The sequence below is a fragment of the Taudactylus pleione genome, unplaced genomic scaffold (genome assembly GCF_031769625.1).
Source record: "Taudactylus pleione unplaced genomic scaffold, aTauple2 ptg000535l, whole genome shotgun sequence".
NCBI classification, from domain to species: Eukaryota; Metazoa; Chordata; class Amphibia; order Anura; family Myobatrachidae; genus Taudactylus; species Taudactylus pleione.
Window position 1 is genome coordinate 12,082,712 of NW_028284937.1, and position 17,289 is coordinate 12,100,000.

At 39.7% G+C, this 17,289-nt stretch overlaps 1 protein-coding gene across 1 annotated transcript in view; it reads right to left on the reverse strand.

Moving 5' to 3' along the window:
- Nucleotides 1-70: 70 nt before the first annotated feature.
- The window catches only part of LMTK3 (lemur tail kinase 3), a 134,999-nt gene continuing 117,780 nt past the window's right edge, over nucleotides 71-17,289 (reverse strand). The window contains exon 15 of the mRNA XM_088450960.1: nucleotides 71-4,911. Coding sequence (XP_088307086.1) covers nucleotides 4,895-4,911 — 17 coding nt within the window. The 3' untranslated portion in view covers nucleotides 71-4,894. The remainder of the gene's footprint in view (nucleotides 4,912-17,289) is intronic.

Below are 17,289 nucleotides of genomic sequence, written 5' to 3' on the forward strand. Positions count from 1 at the left end.
ACTGAAGTCTATAATAAAGAAATACAATGCAGAGACACAGCAAAACCATCAGTGAATCAGTATAAGATCTTATTTTAATGTTATTTTTCTCCTTTTTGGCAAACATTATTTTGGCGAACAAACACCATTTTAAATGAAAAATTTTGTTTTCAATTTGCACTTAAGAACAGCAAATGTATCTATTTACAGACAAAATTGTCAAAATACATCACATTTGAACCATGTAAAAATAATGTGAGTTTCTGAGAGATAATACTGCAGTCTTTATGGTTTCTTACATATATATATTTATACTCTTTTCAATCCTTTTTATACATAATGAAAGGAGAAGTTATTCTTTATTTCCAAGAACTCTCCTATCCACGATCTTATGTGTCCTTACGGGATTGTATCACACTTCATTGAGAAAATAACAGTGAGAAAAGTCATTCAGTGTCTTTATCCTCTGATTAAAACCTTATTATGATACATTGGAAACCTCCATAAGTCAATATCCAGAGAAATCTATTTGATTGGTGAATGGTGAGGTCACCACCTATCAATAGTGACATTTTACAATAGATTAATTATAATATACCTTCACTGAAGATGGTAAATCTACCACAAGTCCCCTTAGATTCACATGTCGTGAATCTGAGGTAACTTGTCCTCAACCCAATATATATAATAGGATGTATGGTAAATAATACAGGACATAGATGCAGTAAAGGGACATTTATGAAAATTGGTGCACAAGTAAAAATCAGAACAATGCTGTCATCTTTTCACTACAACTTAGAAAATAAAAAACAAACATAGGGGTCTATGTACTAAGGTTTGGAGAGAGATAAAGTGGGTGGAGATAAAGTACCAACCAATCAGCTCCTGTCACTTTACAGGCTGTTTGAAAAATAACAGTTAGGAGCTGAGTGGTTGGTACTTTGACAGTTAGGAGCTGATTGGTTGGTACTTTATCTCTGTCCACTTTCTCTCTCTCCAAGGCACATAGACCCCATATTGTTATTATTATATATTACAGATCATTTATTTTGTGCAACAGTTTTCTTGAATGACCTTCATTATATTTTAATAATTGACAAAAAGCCAGATTTCCAACAGCCAAAAGGGGTTTGACCTCACAAAAATGGATGTAACATTGTCAGATGAGGGTGTGCTTTGGTGGCCCAGGGCATGTCGTAATTTGTCCAGATTTTCCAATTACAAATATCATGTGGTATATCATATAAATGTAGAAGTAAAAAAGAAAAGAGATCAAACATAAAAATGTTCCACTTTTGGCTTCTTTGATGCAAGAAGCAACATCCTAAAATGAGTGTTTTTATTTGTGGTAATATGCACTGTAGCTTCACGCGTTTCACCTGAGCTGATGAGCTTAATGCATTTCTCCATATTTAGTAATGACCTATTCAATTTCATCAAAACTTTCAGGTGACAACTTTGTAATTTTTTACTCAGTAACAAATCAGTTTGACTTTTATCACTATAAGTTTAAAGAAGCAGTACTAGATTTTGTCACTAAATAGTTATTAGAGAGCATATCTGCAAACTGTATAAAGTATATATACTGTACATAGAATGTACACTCGTGGCAATGGTATAACTCAATGTCTAAACCCTATACTTCAATGTCTAAAAATACACATACTGTATAGCCGAGAGAGGATCAAGAACTGTTCTGTTAAGGTATATATTACCTCTGAGGAGGTTAAAATTTCAAATAAATGATGGTGCTTTTAAATCAGAAATGTATGTGATTTTAGTGCATTCTCTACCCAGGATAAGTTAATGAATAGCTACTGGTGTCAAAATACATTATTTATTAGCAAGTGTCTGCTATTAAACCCTCCAGTTCACAAGTGCTCTTAACTACCTAATTTTTAATTTGATTAGATTTCATATGTGGTATATGTTTTATCAGTATCTATATGATAAGTTGGTGTTTGGAACAGGTAAAAGAGTTTCAATTGTATAACTACAAGTTAAAATAGTTACTTGCATTATAATTGTCAAGGCCTGAAATTATTCTTCAGTCCCATAGACACATAGCAAGTTCCAATCTACTACACAGATAACTAAATTATTTTTACACTTTGCTCAATAAATATGTTTTGATTGAACGAAGTTGGAGGTCTACAGCTGTACAAAGTGATAGCTTGATGTTTTTATTATTTAAAGGTCATTTTTTTTTTTTTACTATGCCCGTTCTAGTACTGCTTCTTTAATGAGGAGAGGAAACATACTGCTGAACAACATTTACCTGTCTTGGGCTCACAGTTATTAATTAAAAAGAAAAAAAACATGGACGTTAATAAAAAAAAATAGAAACTAACATACAAACACACATTCATGAAGCCTGAATTCTAATGATGCATTTGTAAAAGCCGCAGACATTTGTGGTAGCCTAGATGATGAAATGCTGGGAATATGCCACACACCGGCCCCCGATAAAACTTTGGCGCTGGCTGGCAAGTGATGAGAAATGAAGGAGACATGGAGTCTGTCTTTGTAGAGCATTCAGCGGAAAAGACAAAAATCCCAGTAATACAGCAAGTCACTAGTGTTCTTCAGAGAAAAATCCAGCGTGTAGGGAGTGAAATTACAAAATATCCCAACACCAATGAATCTCCTCAAAATGAAGCAAAATTGTCTCAATAGTAGTGAAATTGCTGCTTTTATGAAGGAAGAAATTGTCACTGTCCATTCGCCAGAGTGAGTCGTGGTTTATGTAAACTTGAGGCTTTTTTCAGACACTTGATCCACAGCTTGTCTTTGATTAATGTATTTTGTAGTGAAATCACATCAGCTTGCCATTTTGCTGATGAGAAGAATCTTCACTAATCACTGAAATCAGTGATTCTATTGCCGCATCCGTTAGTACATAGTCATTTCTCGGATCCGTCTCCATGCTACACTTATTCTACTTGAAGTACAAATCATTTCACAGTAAAATTCCAGAGGAAAATCAGGCATTCTATTCATCTTGTAGGTATAGTCTCGCGACCGCCATGGCAAAAAAATAAATAAAAATAAAATTAAAAAAGAAAAAAAAATTAGTTGTAGAAAGTTGGTTCATTGTACCATTTGTTTTCATAATAGTTCTATATATATGGAACAAAATTCACTTATGTCATTATTTAACCAATAAGGCTCCCCTTTGGGTGAATTTGGCACTAAGAGCAAACCAGGTTATTATCACCAGCAGCAGGTTTCCAATCTGCTTTTATTCTGCACAAAAAACAAAAATAAAAAACTTTTAGTATAGACAGAGGGGGACATTTATAAAACCTGTTGCAGAGGAAACAAGTGGCAGCCAATCAGATTGTAGCTGTCACTTTCTGACCACAGTTTTTGAAAATGAAAGTCAACATCTGATTGGTTTTCCATTGCACTTATTTTCATAGATATCCACTCAAGTGTCCAAATTTAAGACTCAATTTCGTACATTGATATGTCATAGTTTATAGAACAAAGCATTAAAATTCACCACCCCCGCCATGTTTAATTAGGTATCTGAAATAACACATATATATTCCTTATGTTAACAGTTGTAAGCATCTCACAGTTTAGATGCCCTAAGCTCTTTATCTAAAGAAGTAATAATTAACAACTTCTTTTTCATCTCACCTACACTATAAGAAAAGGGTCTATAAATACATCTTCTACTTACATACATAGTTTCAAAAACTTCTTCCCCCATTGCATCTGTTGTCAGAAAATACGTCATTCACCAGTGCTGTCAGTCATTACAAGTCTCCAGCAAAAAACACCTATGTAATATTTCTTACAAATGTTTCTCGGCCCGGTACCCAGCTGGTGGTGAATATCCAAATTCTCCACTTATTATGCAAAAGGCAGATTTCAAGGTATTCTTAAGTTACAAAAGAGCTAGAGTGTGACCATAAATGTATCACATTAACTTTTCAGCATCAACTGAGTGCTTCAACGTAATGTGGTGTAATGGGCTGGGATTTATGTTGGCTCTCTGAGAATAAGGCAGATATTAAAACATTTTTATTGTTTAATTTCCCATTTTTTAGTGTTTTTATAGCCTCAGAACCCGTATTTACAGCAACGGCATGGCGGATCTACTGTAGTTGAACTACAGACGTGTATAGCAACATATTGTATGAGGACAAAGGAAAATAACCTCATGAGCACCGTGACCAGGTTTGATCTGTAATGGTATAGACCACTGTATGGACAAAATGGGTAGAGTCAACATGAGCAGTGTTCAACACTCATTGGGTCGACAATGCTGTCTGTGCCGTGTGATACCCATGGTCATCCCATTCTGAAACTCATTTCACCTCGTGGCACTGATTATTTTTAGAGAACAGGGTTTCATAAAAAGCTATATTCAATAAAAGCATGTTTTAAAAGAAAAAACAATAAAAAATAAACATAAAATAATAAAATATATATATTTATCAGTCGGCTGATTCTGTAAACACTGCAGTCCGATATACGTGGGCGCACAAGACACTGGTGTACAGATGTTAGACCATTGCTGGAACTGGACATCAAATAAAATGGAGTCAGTCGGTTTGGCAAGTAAGTTTTTTTCAATATGAAGAAATAATTTTGTATTATGAACAAGTTAAGGGCTGATTATCCAAAATATCTGATGAAAAGTTCCTGTGCTGGCTGATTATGAACACTGTGTGTAGGACTGGTGAACGTTTCACTGGTGACACAGACTTTCATCTATGGTGCATTTGTATGCCTGAATCTTGGTGACCCAGAACGAATCTGCTTTTGTAGAACCTAATATCTGTACTCTAGCTTAAAGTTGGCCAAGCAGAGCAGGGGAATGTAAGGTAAATAGGACAGTATTGTGTGGCTTCAGCGAGTCCTACGTCACAGCTGGATCTCTTCAGTGGCAAAGTAAACCTCTTCAGTTTTCAATGGTGCCTGTTGCAAAAGAAAATAGCATCATATTCTATGTTACTAAGCAACAAAATGATAAAAATAAATGAAGGTTAAAGTGGAAAAAAAGGAATAAAGTCTAGTTTAGAGTTGGATGCATTTGAGCTCTGAATGTACACAAAAAATTACATACTGTATGCAGTAACTGAAAGAGCCTACCTATGTGCAGGGCCAGACAAAAGTCAGATGGGCCTGGGGCTCAAAATGACCAAAAGCCTATTGTAAGTAGAGTAGAAGCTGTGACCAGCATTGTGTGGGTGTGACCAGTACTGTGTAGGTGTGGCCAGTGAGTGTGGGTGTGGCCAGTGCTGTGTGGGCGTGGTCAGTGCTGTGTGGGCGTGGCCAGTGTTGTGCGGGTGTGGCCAATGCCATGCGGGTGTGGTCAGTGTTGTGTGGGTGTGGCCAGTGTTGTGTGGATGTGACTAGTGTCATGTGGACGTGTACATATCAGCCCCAATGTCTACCTAAATACTTAAAAGTAAAAAAATTGCATTTCTGTGAGTAAATATAATTTTAATATTTATGATTTATGGCTGACTGTGTGGCCAGCTGGGTAGCTGGTCATCATCATGCTGTCATGAAGATGGGACTATTATTATGTTGAGGCCTGGAGCTGTAACTCCATTCGCCTCATTAATCTGGCCCTGTCTATGTGAGTATGTTGGGGTATAATTACTAAAGTGCGGATTTTTAGAAGTGGAGTTGTTGCCCATAGCAACCAATCAGATTCTACTTAACATTTATCTAGCACCTTCTAGAAGATAATAGCTATAATCAAATTGTTGCTATGGGCAATATCTCCACTTCTAAAGACCTGCACATTAGTAAATATACCCCTTTGAGTTGGAAGTATCACAAGATGGGTCAGGCAGATATATAAGTGTGTATATGTACAGCTAGTGTTTGACAGAGTAGAGATGTGGCTTTACAATGTTAGTAGCAAATGCTGAAATGACATTACCTTATTTGTATACATTACCATAATATCATGCTGTGTCATGTACATAAGAGAGAATAATGTTTTCACTATTATTAATAAATGCAAGCTGCAGTTTTCATATAAAATGTAATTACATACAAAAAGCCCCCCTCCCCCCCACCCATTGTTTTCCCCTTTACAAATCCAGTGGGGAATTTCTTTCCTGCAGTAGTACAAATGTAAATGTCATTAAAGTAATGAGAATAGACAGCTGTAGCAATATCCTGTAATATAGCCACAAAGCTAATGAATAAAGGTTAAAGAATGAATTAAGTACAATTTGCAGGAGAGGTCAATCAGCCAATCTAAAGTTGCCTGATGGTGCCTAAAGGTCATCATCATTACTGCACATTATTGCAGCATCCCTCCAGTACCCACAGGCGACACACCTACAAAGTGGCGTACCTGGAGAGGTGTCTATATCTATTTATGTTACACCTATGGGAAAATGCCCTAGCAGTACTCAGCATATGCCTGCCTAAACAGAGGGATCAAGTAGTAATGCAGCAGATATATATAAGAGGTGATTGTCAACCTCACTTGAAAACTAGAAAAAAGAAAGGGATAATGCGCTCTAATACCTAAGCTGGGACATAGGTATAACACATCAATAGCAAAAAAATATTTTATTAAAAAACATGGATAAATGCACGACATACATATGTTAATCAATAGTACCAAATAATACCATATGGGATAGGAATAAAAACCATATAACTCAGAGAGTTGATCAAGCCCTCTAAGAAATAAGGTGAATCAAACAGATAAAAAATGATTGAATAGGGCTAATGCAATTGATACATTGTAAACATTCCAAAATGTATTAGATTGTTACAGATTAGCCACTGTGTTGCATGGAATACAGTAAAATTTTCCCTGGAGATTCCTCTGTGAATATAGTACACACTGGCTTTCCTTTAGGTATGGATCCCTACATATAAGGAATAGCCTATTCCTTATACAGTCAGGTGCATAAATATTGGGACATTGTCAGAATTTTCATATTTTGGCCTCTATTCACCACCACAATGGCTTTGAAATGAAACAAATAAGATGTGCTTTAACTGCAGACTTTCAGATTTAATTTGAGGGTAATTACATCCAAATCAGGTGAACGGTGTAGGAATTACAACGGTTTCTATATGTGCCTCCCACTTTTTAAGGGGCCAAAAGTAATGGGGCTATCAACTCAAAAGCTATTTCATGGACAGGTGTCGGCTATTCCCTCGTTATTTCATTATCATTTAAGCAGGTAAAAGGTCTGGAGTTGATTCTAGGTGTGACATTTGCATTTGGAATCAGTTGCTGTCGACTCTCAATATGAGATCCAAAGAGCTGTCACTATCAGTGAAGCAAGCCATCATTAGGCTGAAAAATCAAAACAAACCCATCAGAGAGATAGCAAAAACATTAGGTGTGGCCAAATCAAATGTTTGGAACATTCTTAAAAAGAAAGAATGCACCGGAGAGCTCAGCAACACCAAAAGACCCGGAAGACCATGGAAAACAACTCTGGTGGATGACAGAAGAATTATTTCCCTGATGAAGAAAAACCCCTTCACAACAGTTGGCCAAATCAAGAACACTCTCCATGAGGTAGGTGTATATGTGTCAAAGTCAACAATCAAGAGAAGACTTCACAAGAGTGAATATAGAGGGTTCACCACAAGATGTAAACCACTGGTAAGCCTCAAAAACAGGAAGACCAGATTAGAGTTTGCCAAACAACATCTAAAAAAGCCATTACAGTTCTGGAACAACATCCTATGGACAGATGAGACAAAGATCAACTTGTACCAGAGTGATGGGAAGAGAAGAGAAGGAAAGGAACTGCTCATGATCCAAAACATACCACCTCATCAGTGAAGCATGGTGGTGGTAGTGTCATGGCATGGGCATGTATGGCTGCCAATGGAACTGGTTCCCTTGTATTTATTGATGATGTGACTGCTGAGAAAAGCAGCAGAATGAATTCTGAAGTGTTTTTCGGGCAATATTATATGCTCATATTCAGTCAAATGCTTCAGAACTCATTGGATGGCGCTTCACAGTGCAGATGGACAATGACCCGAAGCATACTGCAAGAGCAACCAAAGAGTTTTTTAAGGCTAAAAAGTGGAATGTTATGGAATGGCCAAGTCAATCCCCTGACCTGAATCTGATTGGAGCATGCATTTCACTTGATGAAGACAAAACTGAAGGGAAAATGCCCCAATAACAAATATTTTCTGATATTGTTTTACCCTGTATATGTAAATTGACTGACTAGGTGTTTTTGGCAGCCTATTACATTTTGCTTTGGTGCGATTATGTGATTTATATCAGCGTCTTGAAGCCATTATAGACCCTCTCTCCCTTTATATTTAGGACTTATTGTGGTTGTGGTCAGAACTGTCTTTGTTGAGTTGATAATTTGTGGGTGATTATATTTATATATATATATATATATATATATATATATATATATATATATATATATACACATATACAGCCATGGCCAAAAGTTTTGAGAGTAACACAAGTCTTCGTTTTCACAAAGTCTACTGCTTCAATTTGAATATACTCCAGAGAGGAGTGATCAGATGAATTACAATTAATTGTAAAGTCTCTCTTTGCCATGACAATGAACTTAGGGCCTAATTCAGACCCACTCGCAAGCGGGTCAATGTTGCCCAAGTGCACATGCGCAAGACCCGAATAACGACGGCCAAGCCATCATTATGGGTCTCGCACCAAAGGGGGCGTGCTGTCGATGGTGATTGACAGCATGCCCCCTTTGGTGGGCGTGCCGGGGGCGTGGCTGCCCAGACGGAGGGGTTCCCATGGGAGGGTCCGGCTCTGAATCAGGGCCTTAATCCCAAAAACCAAATTTCCACTGCATTTCAACCCTGCCACAAAAGGACCAGCTGACATCATGTCAGTGATTCTCTCGTTAACACAGGTGAGTGTGTTGATGAGAAAAAGGCTGGAGACTACTCTCATGCTGATTGAGTAAGGCGCATATCCCCTACCCGATAACATAGAGAGATTGCACGATTACGACATTGTAATTGAGCAATCGTTCAGTAATCGGGCACACATCGGGGATGCAAATGTCGGAAACCACCAGCGATGCGCGCTCCTGCTGGACGTTTCCGACATCAATCATCGCCCGAACATGCTCGTCAACCTGACGATAACAGGTTGAGCATGTTAGGGTATGATTGATGTGCCTACACTGAACGACTGAACGTTCAGTGTAGGCACAACACCAGACTATGAAACAACTGCATGATTACAATGTCGTAATCGTGCAGTCGTTTCTATGTCTGCTAGTGGATGTGCCCCTTAGAATAACAGACTGGAAGCTTTAAAAGGAGGGTGGAGCTTGAAATCATTGTTCTTCCTCTGTTAACCATGGTTACCTGCAAGGAAACACGTGCAGTCATCAATGCTTTGCACAAAAAGGGCTTCACAGGCAAGGATAATACTGCTAGTAACATTGCACCTAAATCAACCATTTATCGGATCATCAAGAACTTCAAGGAGAGAGGTTCAATAGTTGTGAAGAAGGCTTCAGTGCGCCCAAGAACATCCAGCAAGTGCCAGGACCATCTCCTAAAGTTGATTCAGCTGTGGGATCGGGGCACCACCAGTGCAGAGCTTGCTCAGGAATGGCAGCAGGCAGGTGTGAGTGCATCTTCATGCACAGTGAGGTGAAGACTTTTGGAGGATAGCCTGGTGTAAAGAAGAGCAGCAAAGAAGCCACTTCTCTCCAGGAAAAACATCAGGGACAGACTGATATTCTGCAAAAGGTCCAGGGATTGGACTGCTGAGGGCTGTAGTAAAGTTATTTTCTCTGCTGAATCCCCTTTCAGATTGTTTGGGGCATCTGAAAAAATGCTTGTCCGGAGAAGGAAAGGTGAGCACTACCATCAGTCCTGTGTCATGCCAACAGTAAAGCACCCTGAGACCATTTATGTGTGGGGTTGCTTCTCAGCCAAGGGAGTGGGCTCACTTACAATTTCGCCTAAGAACACAGCCATGAATATAGAATGGTACCAAAACATCCTCCAAGAGCAACTTCTCCCAACCATCCAAGAACAGTTTGGTGGTGAACAATGCCTTTTCCAGCATTATGGAGCACCTTGCCATAAGGCAAAAGTGATAATTAAATGGCTCGGGGAACAAAACATCAAAATTTTGGGTCCATGGTCAGGAAACTCCCTAGACCTTAATCCCATTGAGAACTTGTGGTCAATCCTCAAGAGGTGGGTGGACAAACAAAAACCCACATTCTGACAAACTCCAAGCATTGATTAGGCAACAGTGGGCGGCCATCAGTCAGTATGTGGCCCAGAAGTTGATTGACAGCATGCCAGGGCATATTGCAGAGGTCTTCAAAAAGAAGGGTCAACACTGCAAATATTGCCTCTTTGCATAAACTTAATGTAATTGTCAATAAAAACCTTTGGTACTTATGAAATGTTTGTAATTTTATTTCAGAATACCAAAGTAACATCTGACAAAAAGGTCTAAAACACTGAAGCAGCAAACTTTGTGAAAACCAAAACTTTTGCCCATGGCTGTATATATATATATATATATATATATATATATATATAAACATAAATCACAGGGGCTCTGCTCTCACCATAATAACTAATAATAATAATAATAATAATAATAATAATAATAAACAGTGGGGTTTTGGTTCATGAATTGATCAATGCATTTAAGCTTGCAGCCCATCGTCACGGGACCCCACTTTACTGCAAGTCCCTACTCTATTGCTCAGAATTATAACATGGACATAGCCATCACATTAGTGTTAAACTCAGGGTATGTTATCAAGGTTTAAAGCTCACAGCAACTTTGCTTTTAAATGTGAGACAGTTACCAAGCACCCCAAAACTAGGAATGGTGAGTGCCGTGGATTAATGCTTTTTGTTTATTATGATTAATTTTTATAATTAATCATTTTTGTGATCACATTCTCTCATGCACCCCTTTTAACTAGTTATCTAACTTGTGTCAGCTGTTTTCCTAGGTGCTTTGCAACAGGTGTGCTTGGTAACTGTCTCACATTTAAAAGCAAAGTTGCTGTGAGCTTTCATGAACCAAAACCCCACTGTTTATTATGTTTATTAGTATTATTATTAGTTATTATGGTGATTTCTAATTAAACAATGTGGTCACATACCATGTTGCACCCCAAAACTAGGAATGGTGAGTGCCGTGGATTAGTGCTTTTTTTATATATATATATATATATATACATATATATATATATATGTATATATATATATACATATATATATATATATATATATATATATATGTATATATATATATTTACACAGCACAGTCTAGTATGTTCACAATATTATTATAAAAGTGTAATGTTTTACTCAAAGGAATAAAAAACTCACATAGTTGTGATATTTTATACAATATCACATACACCTAACACAAAACCCGGTCCACAGCGACCGCCGGAGCCCCAGGCGTCCTTTCATGCTTCCAAGTGGTGCCCCCCAGTGGCCGGCGTCCTTAGGCGGCTGCCTAAGGTTGCCTAATGGTAGCACAAACCCTGGTTATGGTTAGGCTGCAGGGGGGGTTAGGGTTTGCCTTAGAATATTAATCGAAAATCGCCAGCATTTTCACCATCGGGATTCCACTGCTGGCATTCCAATCATCAGGATTCTGACTGTTGGGATGTCACACTAAACCCTGCATACTGTACATGCTGGGCACTAGAGTCTTCAGGGAGGTGCGACTTCAGACCTGGGGGTAAATTTACTAAAGTGACAGTTTTTAGAAGTGAGTTTTAAAAGTGATGTTGCCCATAGCAACCAATCAGATTCTACTTAACATTTAATTAGCACCTACTAGAAGATAACAGCTAGAATCTGATTGGTTGCAATGGGCAACATCACTTTTAAAACTCACTTCTAAAAACTCTCACTTTAGTAAATTTACCCCCTGGTCTGCTACTGCACATGTTCAAATTGCAGGCATTTTACTGTGTAAGATTGTCACAGTACTGAACACATGTGCATTTCTAAATCATAAATGATCCAGGTGACAATCCAAATCTTGATGGGAAAATGACAGCACATGACATGTGGATAGCCCAGCAGGCAGCATATGAAGATAAGGGTCTCATGTGGAGAGAAAACCTAAGGCATACACTGTACGGTACCAAACTGAGTGCATACAGAGACATGAATGAGTACATTGACAAGATGTTATTCATATCTACATCTGCAAGAGCTCAGGTGGATGATGAGGAGGTTGCTACGGCAATGATGCAGAAACTAATGCCTGAATTTTACATTTTAGTTTTGGCTTTGGAATCCAGTGTGACTAAGCTATCAATGGAGATCATAACTGCTAAACTGCTGCAATTCCAAGAATGCATACTGGTTGACACCAATGCTGACAGTCAGGGGCGTTTCAAGAGAGAAGTGGACCAGTGTGCTGTCTCCGTCTTGGGCACCCTCCTCATAGTCTGGCGGCCAGCAGTGCACTAATTGCAGCATGGGCAGCGCTGCACTGATAGACTGTCGGCATTAGAGTGCGCCAAGAGTCTATAGTGCATGTGCAGGTCACCGGGAAAATTACCACGGTGCCCATTTCCTCTGTACTGCGCATGCGCAAAACAACGGGAAAATGGCCATGGTGGCCATTTTCCAGGCATTTTTACAGCGCTGACACCGGCGCTGACGTGGGACTCCAGAGAGGTAAACATAATATGGATGCAAGGTGTGCGGTGCGGGCCCCCTCTGGACCCCATCGCACACCCTGCACCGATTATAAATACGCAACTGCTGACAGTTCTGCAGTACTCACAAATGACAATATGTCTAAAAAGCCTAAGTACAAGTGTATGGTATGTCACAAGTTGGGACATAAAACATCTGAATGTACACTGAGAGTTATAAGTGGAGCACAGCAAAAGTGTGACAAAAAAATGAGCCAGCTTTAAATGTAACAGACAGTCACAGGAAAGATTGCTGGTACATGGACAAATTAATCTAAATATCAGTCAGGACTCAGAGCTAACAAAATAATAATTTAATAACAATAGATATGCATAATAATTCTGCACATTACATGCATGTAATTAAATAAAAACAATTTGTAAACAGTATCCAGTGTACTATTGATTGATGAGGGCTGTAATAATAATTAATAGCGGAATTCTTAAGTCTTTAGTACTTTCATGAAATTGTGTTACCGGGACTTAATTCATATCCACATGACATCAGCTTTTTATCATATGGAATAATCCTGCTCAAAAGTCTGCAAGCACCGCTGTATGATATAATCTGCATTAAACTTTAATGCACTATTCTGAGGATGTTCCAATAGTTATCCAGTTCCTGTGCAAGGCACCTCTCTAATGGAGGGGGGGGGGGGGGGGGTCAGCTGACGGCTGTTTTTTAAATGTCTGCGCTGACTTTAGTAAAATAGCCTGCGGGCAATGATTGACTTCCAGAGGGCTGCCAGTAAATCAGCAGATAGCATAAGCGAAGTCATGCCAAATGACGGCACTCATTCCAAAGTTCACCGTAAAGACAAGTAATATCCCAGTCAAGGTGTCCACAAGCGGGGGGTACTGCTCTGACATGTTTTGCCCCTATAAATGGGGGGCTTTGATAAATTAATGATTCATTTAAGTCAGTTCTGATTTTTTTGAGTATTCACTAGCTCAAACTGGAACCTCTGCAGCTATATATGTCATTATAATAACCAATAAGGTCTAAAGATAGTGGTGATTATATTAGCACTGAAATTCCCTTTTTACATGGACTTGGGAGGCAAGAGGCAGTGGTGTCACCCACCAAGGGGTGACGCCAAGGTGCACACTCCCCCTCAGTGACAGGAGCCGGGTTGCTGCACTGTAGCATTATGTGCAGCACTCAGCTCCTGACACTGTGAGGGAGCCGGCACTCCAGCAAACCCCCTTCCACGGGACCACGGAGGCTATGCCCTTTCCTGCATGGCCATGCCCCCTTTGCGGTGCACACAGCATCCCTCCCTGTACCGGGTGACACCACAGGAAGGGACGCCACTGCCAAGAGGCATTTCAGTTGCACTCAAAAATTGTTTACATCACTGAGTATGTGTTATTCTACATCTGTCAGAGGGAATAGAGATAAAGGGCCTGGTTCACTATGGATCGCTATTCTGCTTATATGCACGCAACTGCATTGCTAATATCAGCGGTATTATTTAAATGTTTGCATTGGCATTGCAATTGCAGCCTGACATAAGGGAAGTGCCCCTTACTTACATCCATTTGCTTTAACAACATAGAGAAACAATCGGTAACATCTGAGACCTCAGGAGGAGTCTGGTATCGCAGTGGCTAATTTATGCATGCCCATGCAATGGTGTTGAAACGCACTGGTACGCCTGCGTTCACATGACCACCCCCCCTCGTCACCACCCCCAAACGGCACTCCCTATCAATCACTCTTCCATGAGTCTGCGTATCCTCTGCGATCGCCGTCCCGTGCGCAGTGGCTAGTTCACGCACGTGCACTGCGATGCATGCGCAGTATGCAACAATTGACCGATTGTGTGCGTATAAGTAACTGCGTTTCCTGCTGAATTAGACCCAAAGTCCTTACAGCCATGAAAGTCAAGACAATTATACTATGCTTGAGAGTAAGAGGCAAGGAAGTTGTCACTGATATGAAAAACATACGGTTTGTGTCTGACCTAGGGACTAACCTAATTAAGTATTCATGACAAAAGAGGATAGAGTCCATTTTGCAACCAAAGAGGGACTGTATTTGCTGCAACAACCAATACATCCTTGACTCCAAAAAATGTTGTGTACTGATGACTCATAAGTCCAACAGGTAAACAAAACAGTGGCATGGAGAGTTAAAACAAACAAATCACCCAAAGCGTGCTATGTTTTATGACTCTACTCAGTTGAACACAATCAGTATATCGTAACACCACACAAGGTTATGGTGCCAGGCAAAACTGAAACTAGAAATGTGCCAGAAGCTGAAATAACAAGTGAATATTACCAGTCAGGAACAGGTCTTTCATATGGAGTAATAAAGAGATACCCCCAAAAAGGTATGATAAAGAATTTGCAAACTTCACCTACTGTGATCCCTAAACACTCCACGAGGTAATGTCAAGCAATTACTAAAATGAATGGATATCAGCAATAGACAAATGAATGCAATCATTGCATGACAGTAATATGTGGACTCTTGTAAATAGGCCAAGTCACCAGAAGACAATCAAGAACAAGTAAGAAGATATATGTACACAGAACTGTTGCAAGTTACAAAGCCTGTCTTGTCACTAAAAAGATATGCACAAAAATCCGGGATTGACAGTGGTGAAATCTTCTCGCCTGTGGCATGGTAAAGTAAATTTAGTAACTGCCATATGTGTCAGGTATGATTTGCTGCTGTACCAGTAAGAGAAGAACTTTATATGTTCATAGACTGATCACTGAATATCTATCACTGCGACAGAGTATATGGCACAGAGACTGCCAAGGAAGCCTTAAACCTAAAAGAGACATTACATGAGATAAATATTCTGAATAGAGATGAAATCATCAACATAAAGTGTGATAACAAAGGTGTAATAGACTTGCCCTGCAGCACAAAGCACTATGGAGGTCTATGCACATAGCTGTCGAACATCATTGTTCCGTGAGCTAGTGGAAGCATCACCTTTGTAGCGAGTAAGGAGACTATCGCTGATGTCACAGCTCCTAAGTGTGTTCCTGAAGGGATGTGGACTAGAACATAGCTGATATGTTGATATGTAACAACACTTTTTCAGGTTACAGGTCAACTTTGACAATTTAATTGAGTGAAGAGTGTTTTTATGTAATGGGAAAGAGTCAAGAGTGAAGGTGGAGGGGGTGAAGTGAAGGTGTTGAGAGGATTGAGCTCCTGCACTGTCTCCTCTTTGTGCATACATGCTGGGTACTAGGACCCATAGTCTGCAGGAAGGTGCAACTTCCGACCTGATCTGCTACTGCACACGTGCAGACTTCGGCCATTTTACTGTGTATGAGTGTCACAGTACTGCACACACATGCAGTACTAAGTTCCTTTGAGGTGAGACCCCAGTTACTCTGTATGACCACTGCTGTTACCGCTAATAACCTATGCATCACCACTGTACAGTATATACTTCTGTTACCACTGTTACTGCTATTTACCAATAAACTCAGCTTCCTGGTTAAGGACTGTCTGTGTGTCCATAAAAGTCAATTTCACATGCACCTGTTAAGACCACCATCTCAATAGGCTATATCAATATATTAAATGCTAAATAAGTGACCCTATCAAGCCTTCTGTATAATTCAGTGTTTTTTTGTGTACATTCACTTCTTTTGTAAGCTCCAACTAGTGCTTAGCGTCATACTAGAGACACTGCCTGAGGTTTGTCCCATCTAGGCTTCCTGTGCTCCTCATTAGATTCTGAAAACATGAAGGAGCTATCATCCATATTGCACATGGAGAACTGTATGAAGAAGATCCAATTCATATATACTCCTCTTGGTATAAGATCATAGACTTATATTTGCTATTATTACATCTGCTATCAATTATTAAACTCATTTATGTTTGTATTCTTGCATTAAAAGATAGTTGTATTGTACTTTGCAAGCGCTCAGGCATGTCTGTTTGTATGCTAATGATTTCATATATAATACAGCATGCTCTTGTGTATGTAATGTCATGTTTGCATACTTTGCTCATGGTTATATATTTTGCATTTTTATGGATTCGAGTTACATGAAGTGCACATTGTAGTTATGTTTGTTATGTTTTTTTAATTATCTGTATTCCAGCTTCACCGTAATTCAATTCTATTACTACAATAAATCGCCATTCTTCAGATTCTCGCACCTAGTTTGGATTGTTGGAAAGTACAGATGTGTCCTCATACGCAGTGGCGTATCTAGGGGGATTGAGCAGGGCTCGTGCCCTGAGCGCCTTCAGACTGCCGGCCGCGGTCCAGGACACTGGTCAGTGTAGTGCAGACTGCACGGAGTATGGTCCGCACTACATAGTAACAAACACCGCTGTCGGTTAGTACACTCATACTACCCAGCGGCAGTGCGTTTGTCTTGGCAGCCAATACGAGTCAGACAGATTCTCATTGACTGATGCTGTGCCCACTGCCAGAGCCGAGCTGGAGCTCACTCATGAGCTCCATCTTCCGGCTCCCGCTGTGGGTGATGGGAGAGACGTCATGACGTCTATCCCATAGTGCAGAGAGGGCCGGCCCGGAAGGACGGAGGAGCAGATGGCGGCGGGCGCAGGACCAGGAGCTGGGATTCATATAAGTGTTTTTTTTTGTGTGTGTGTGTCTTTGTCTGGCACTGCGGGGGGGGGGAGCAG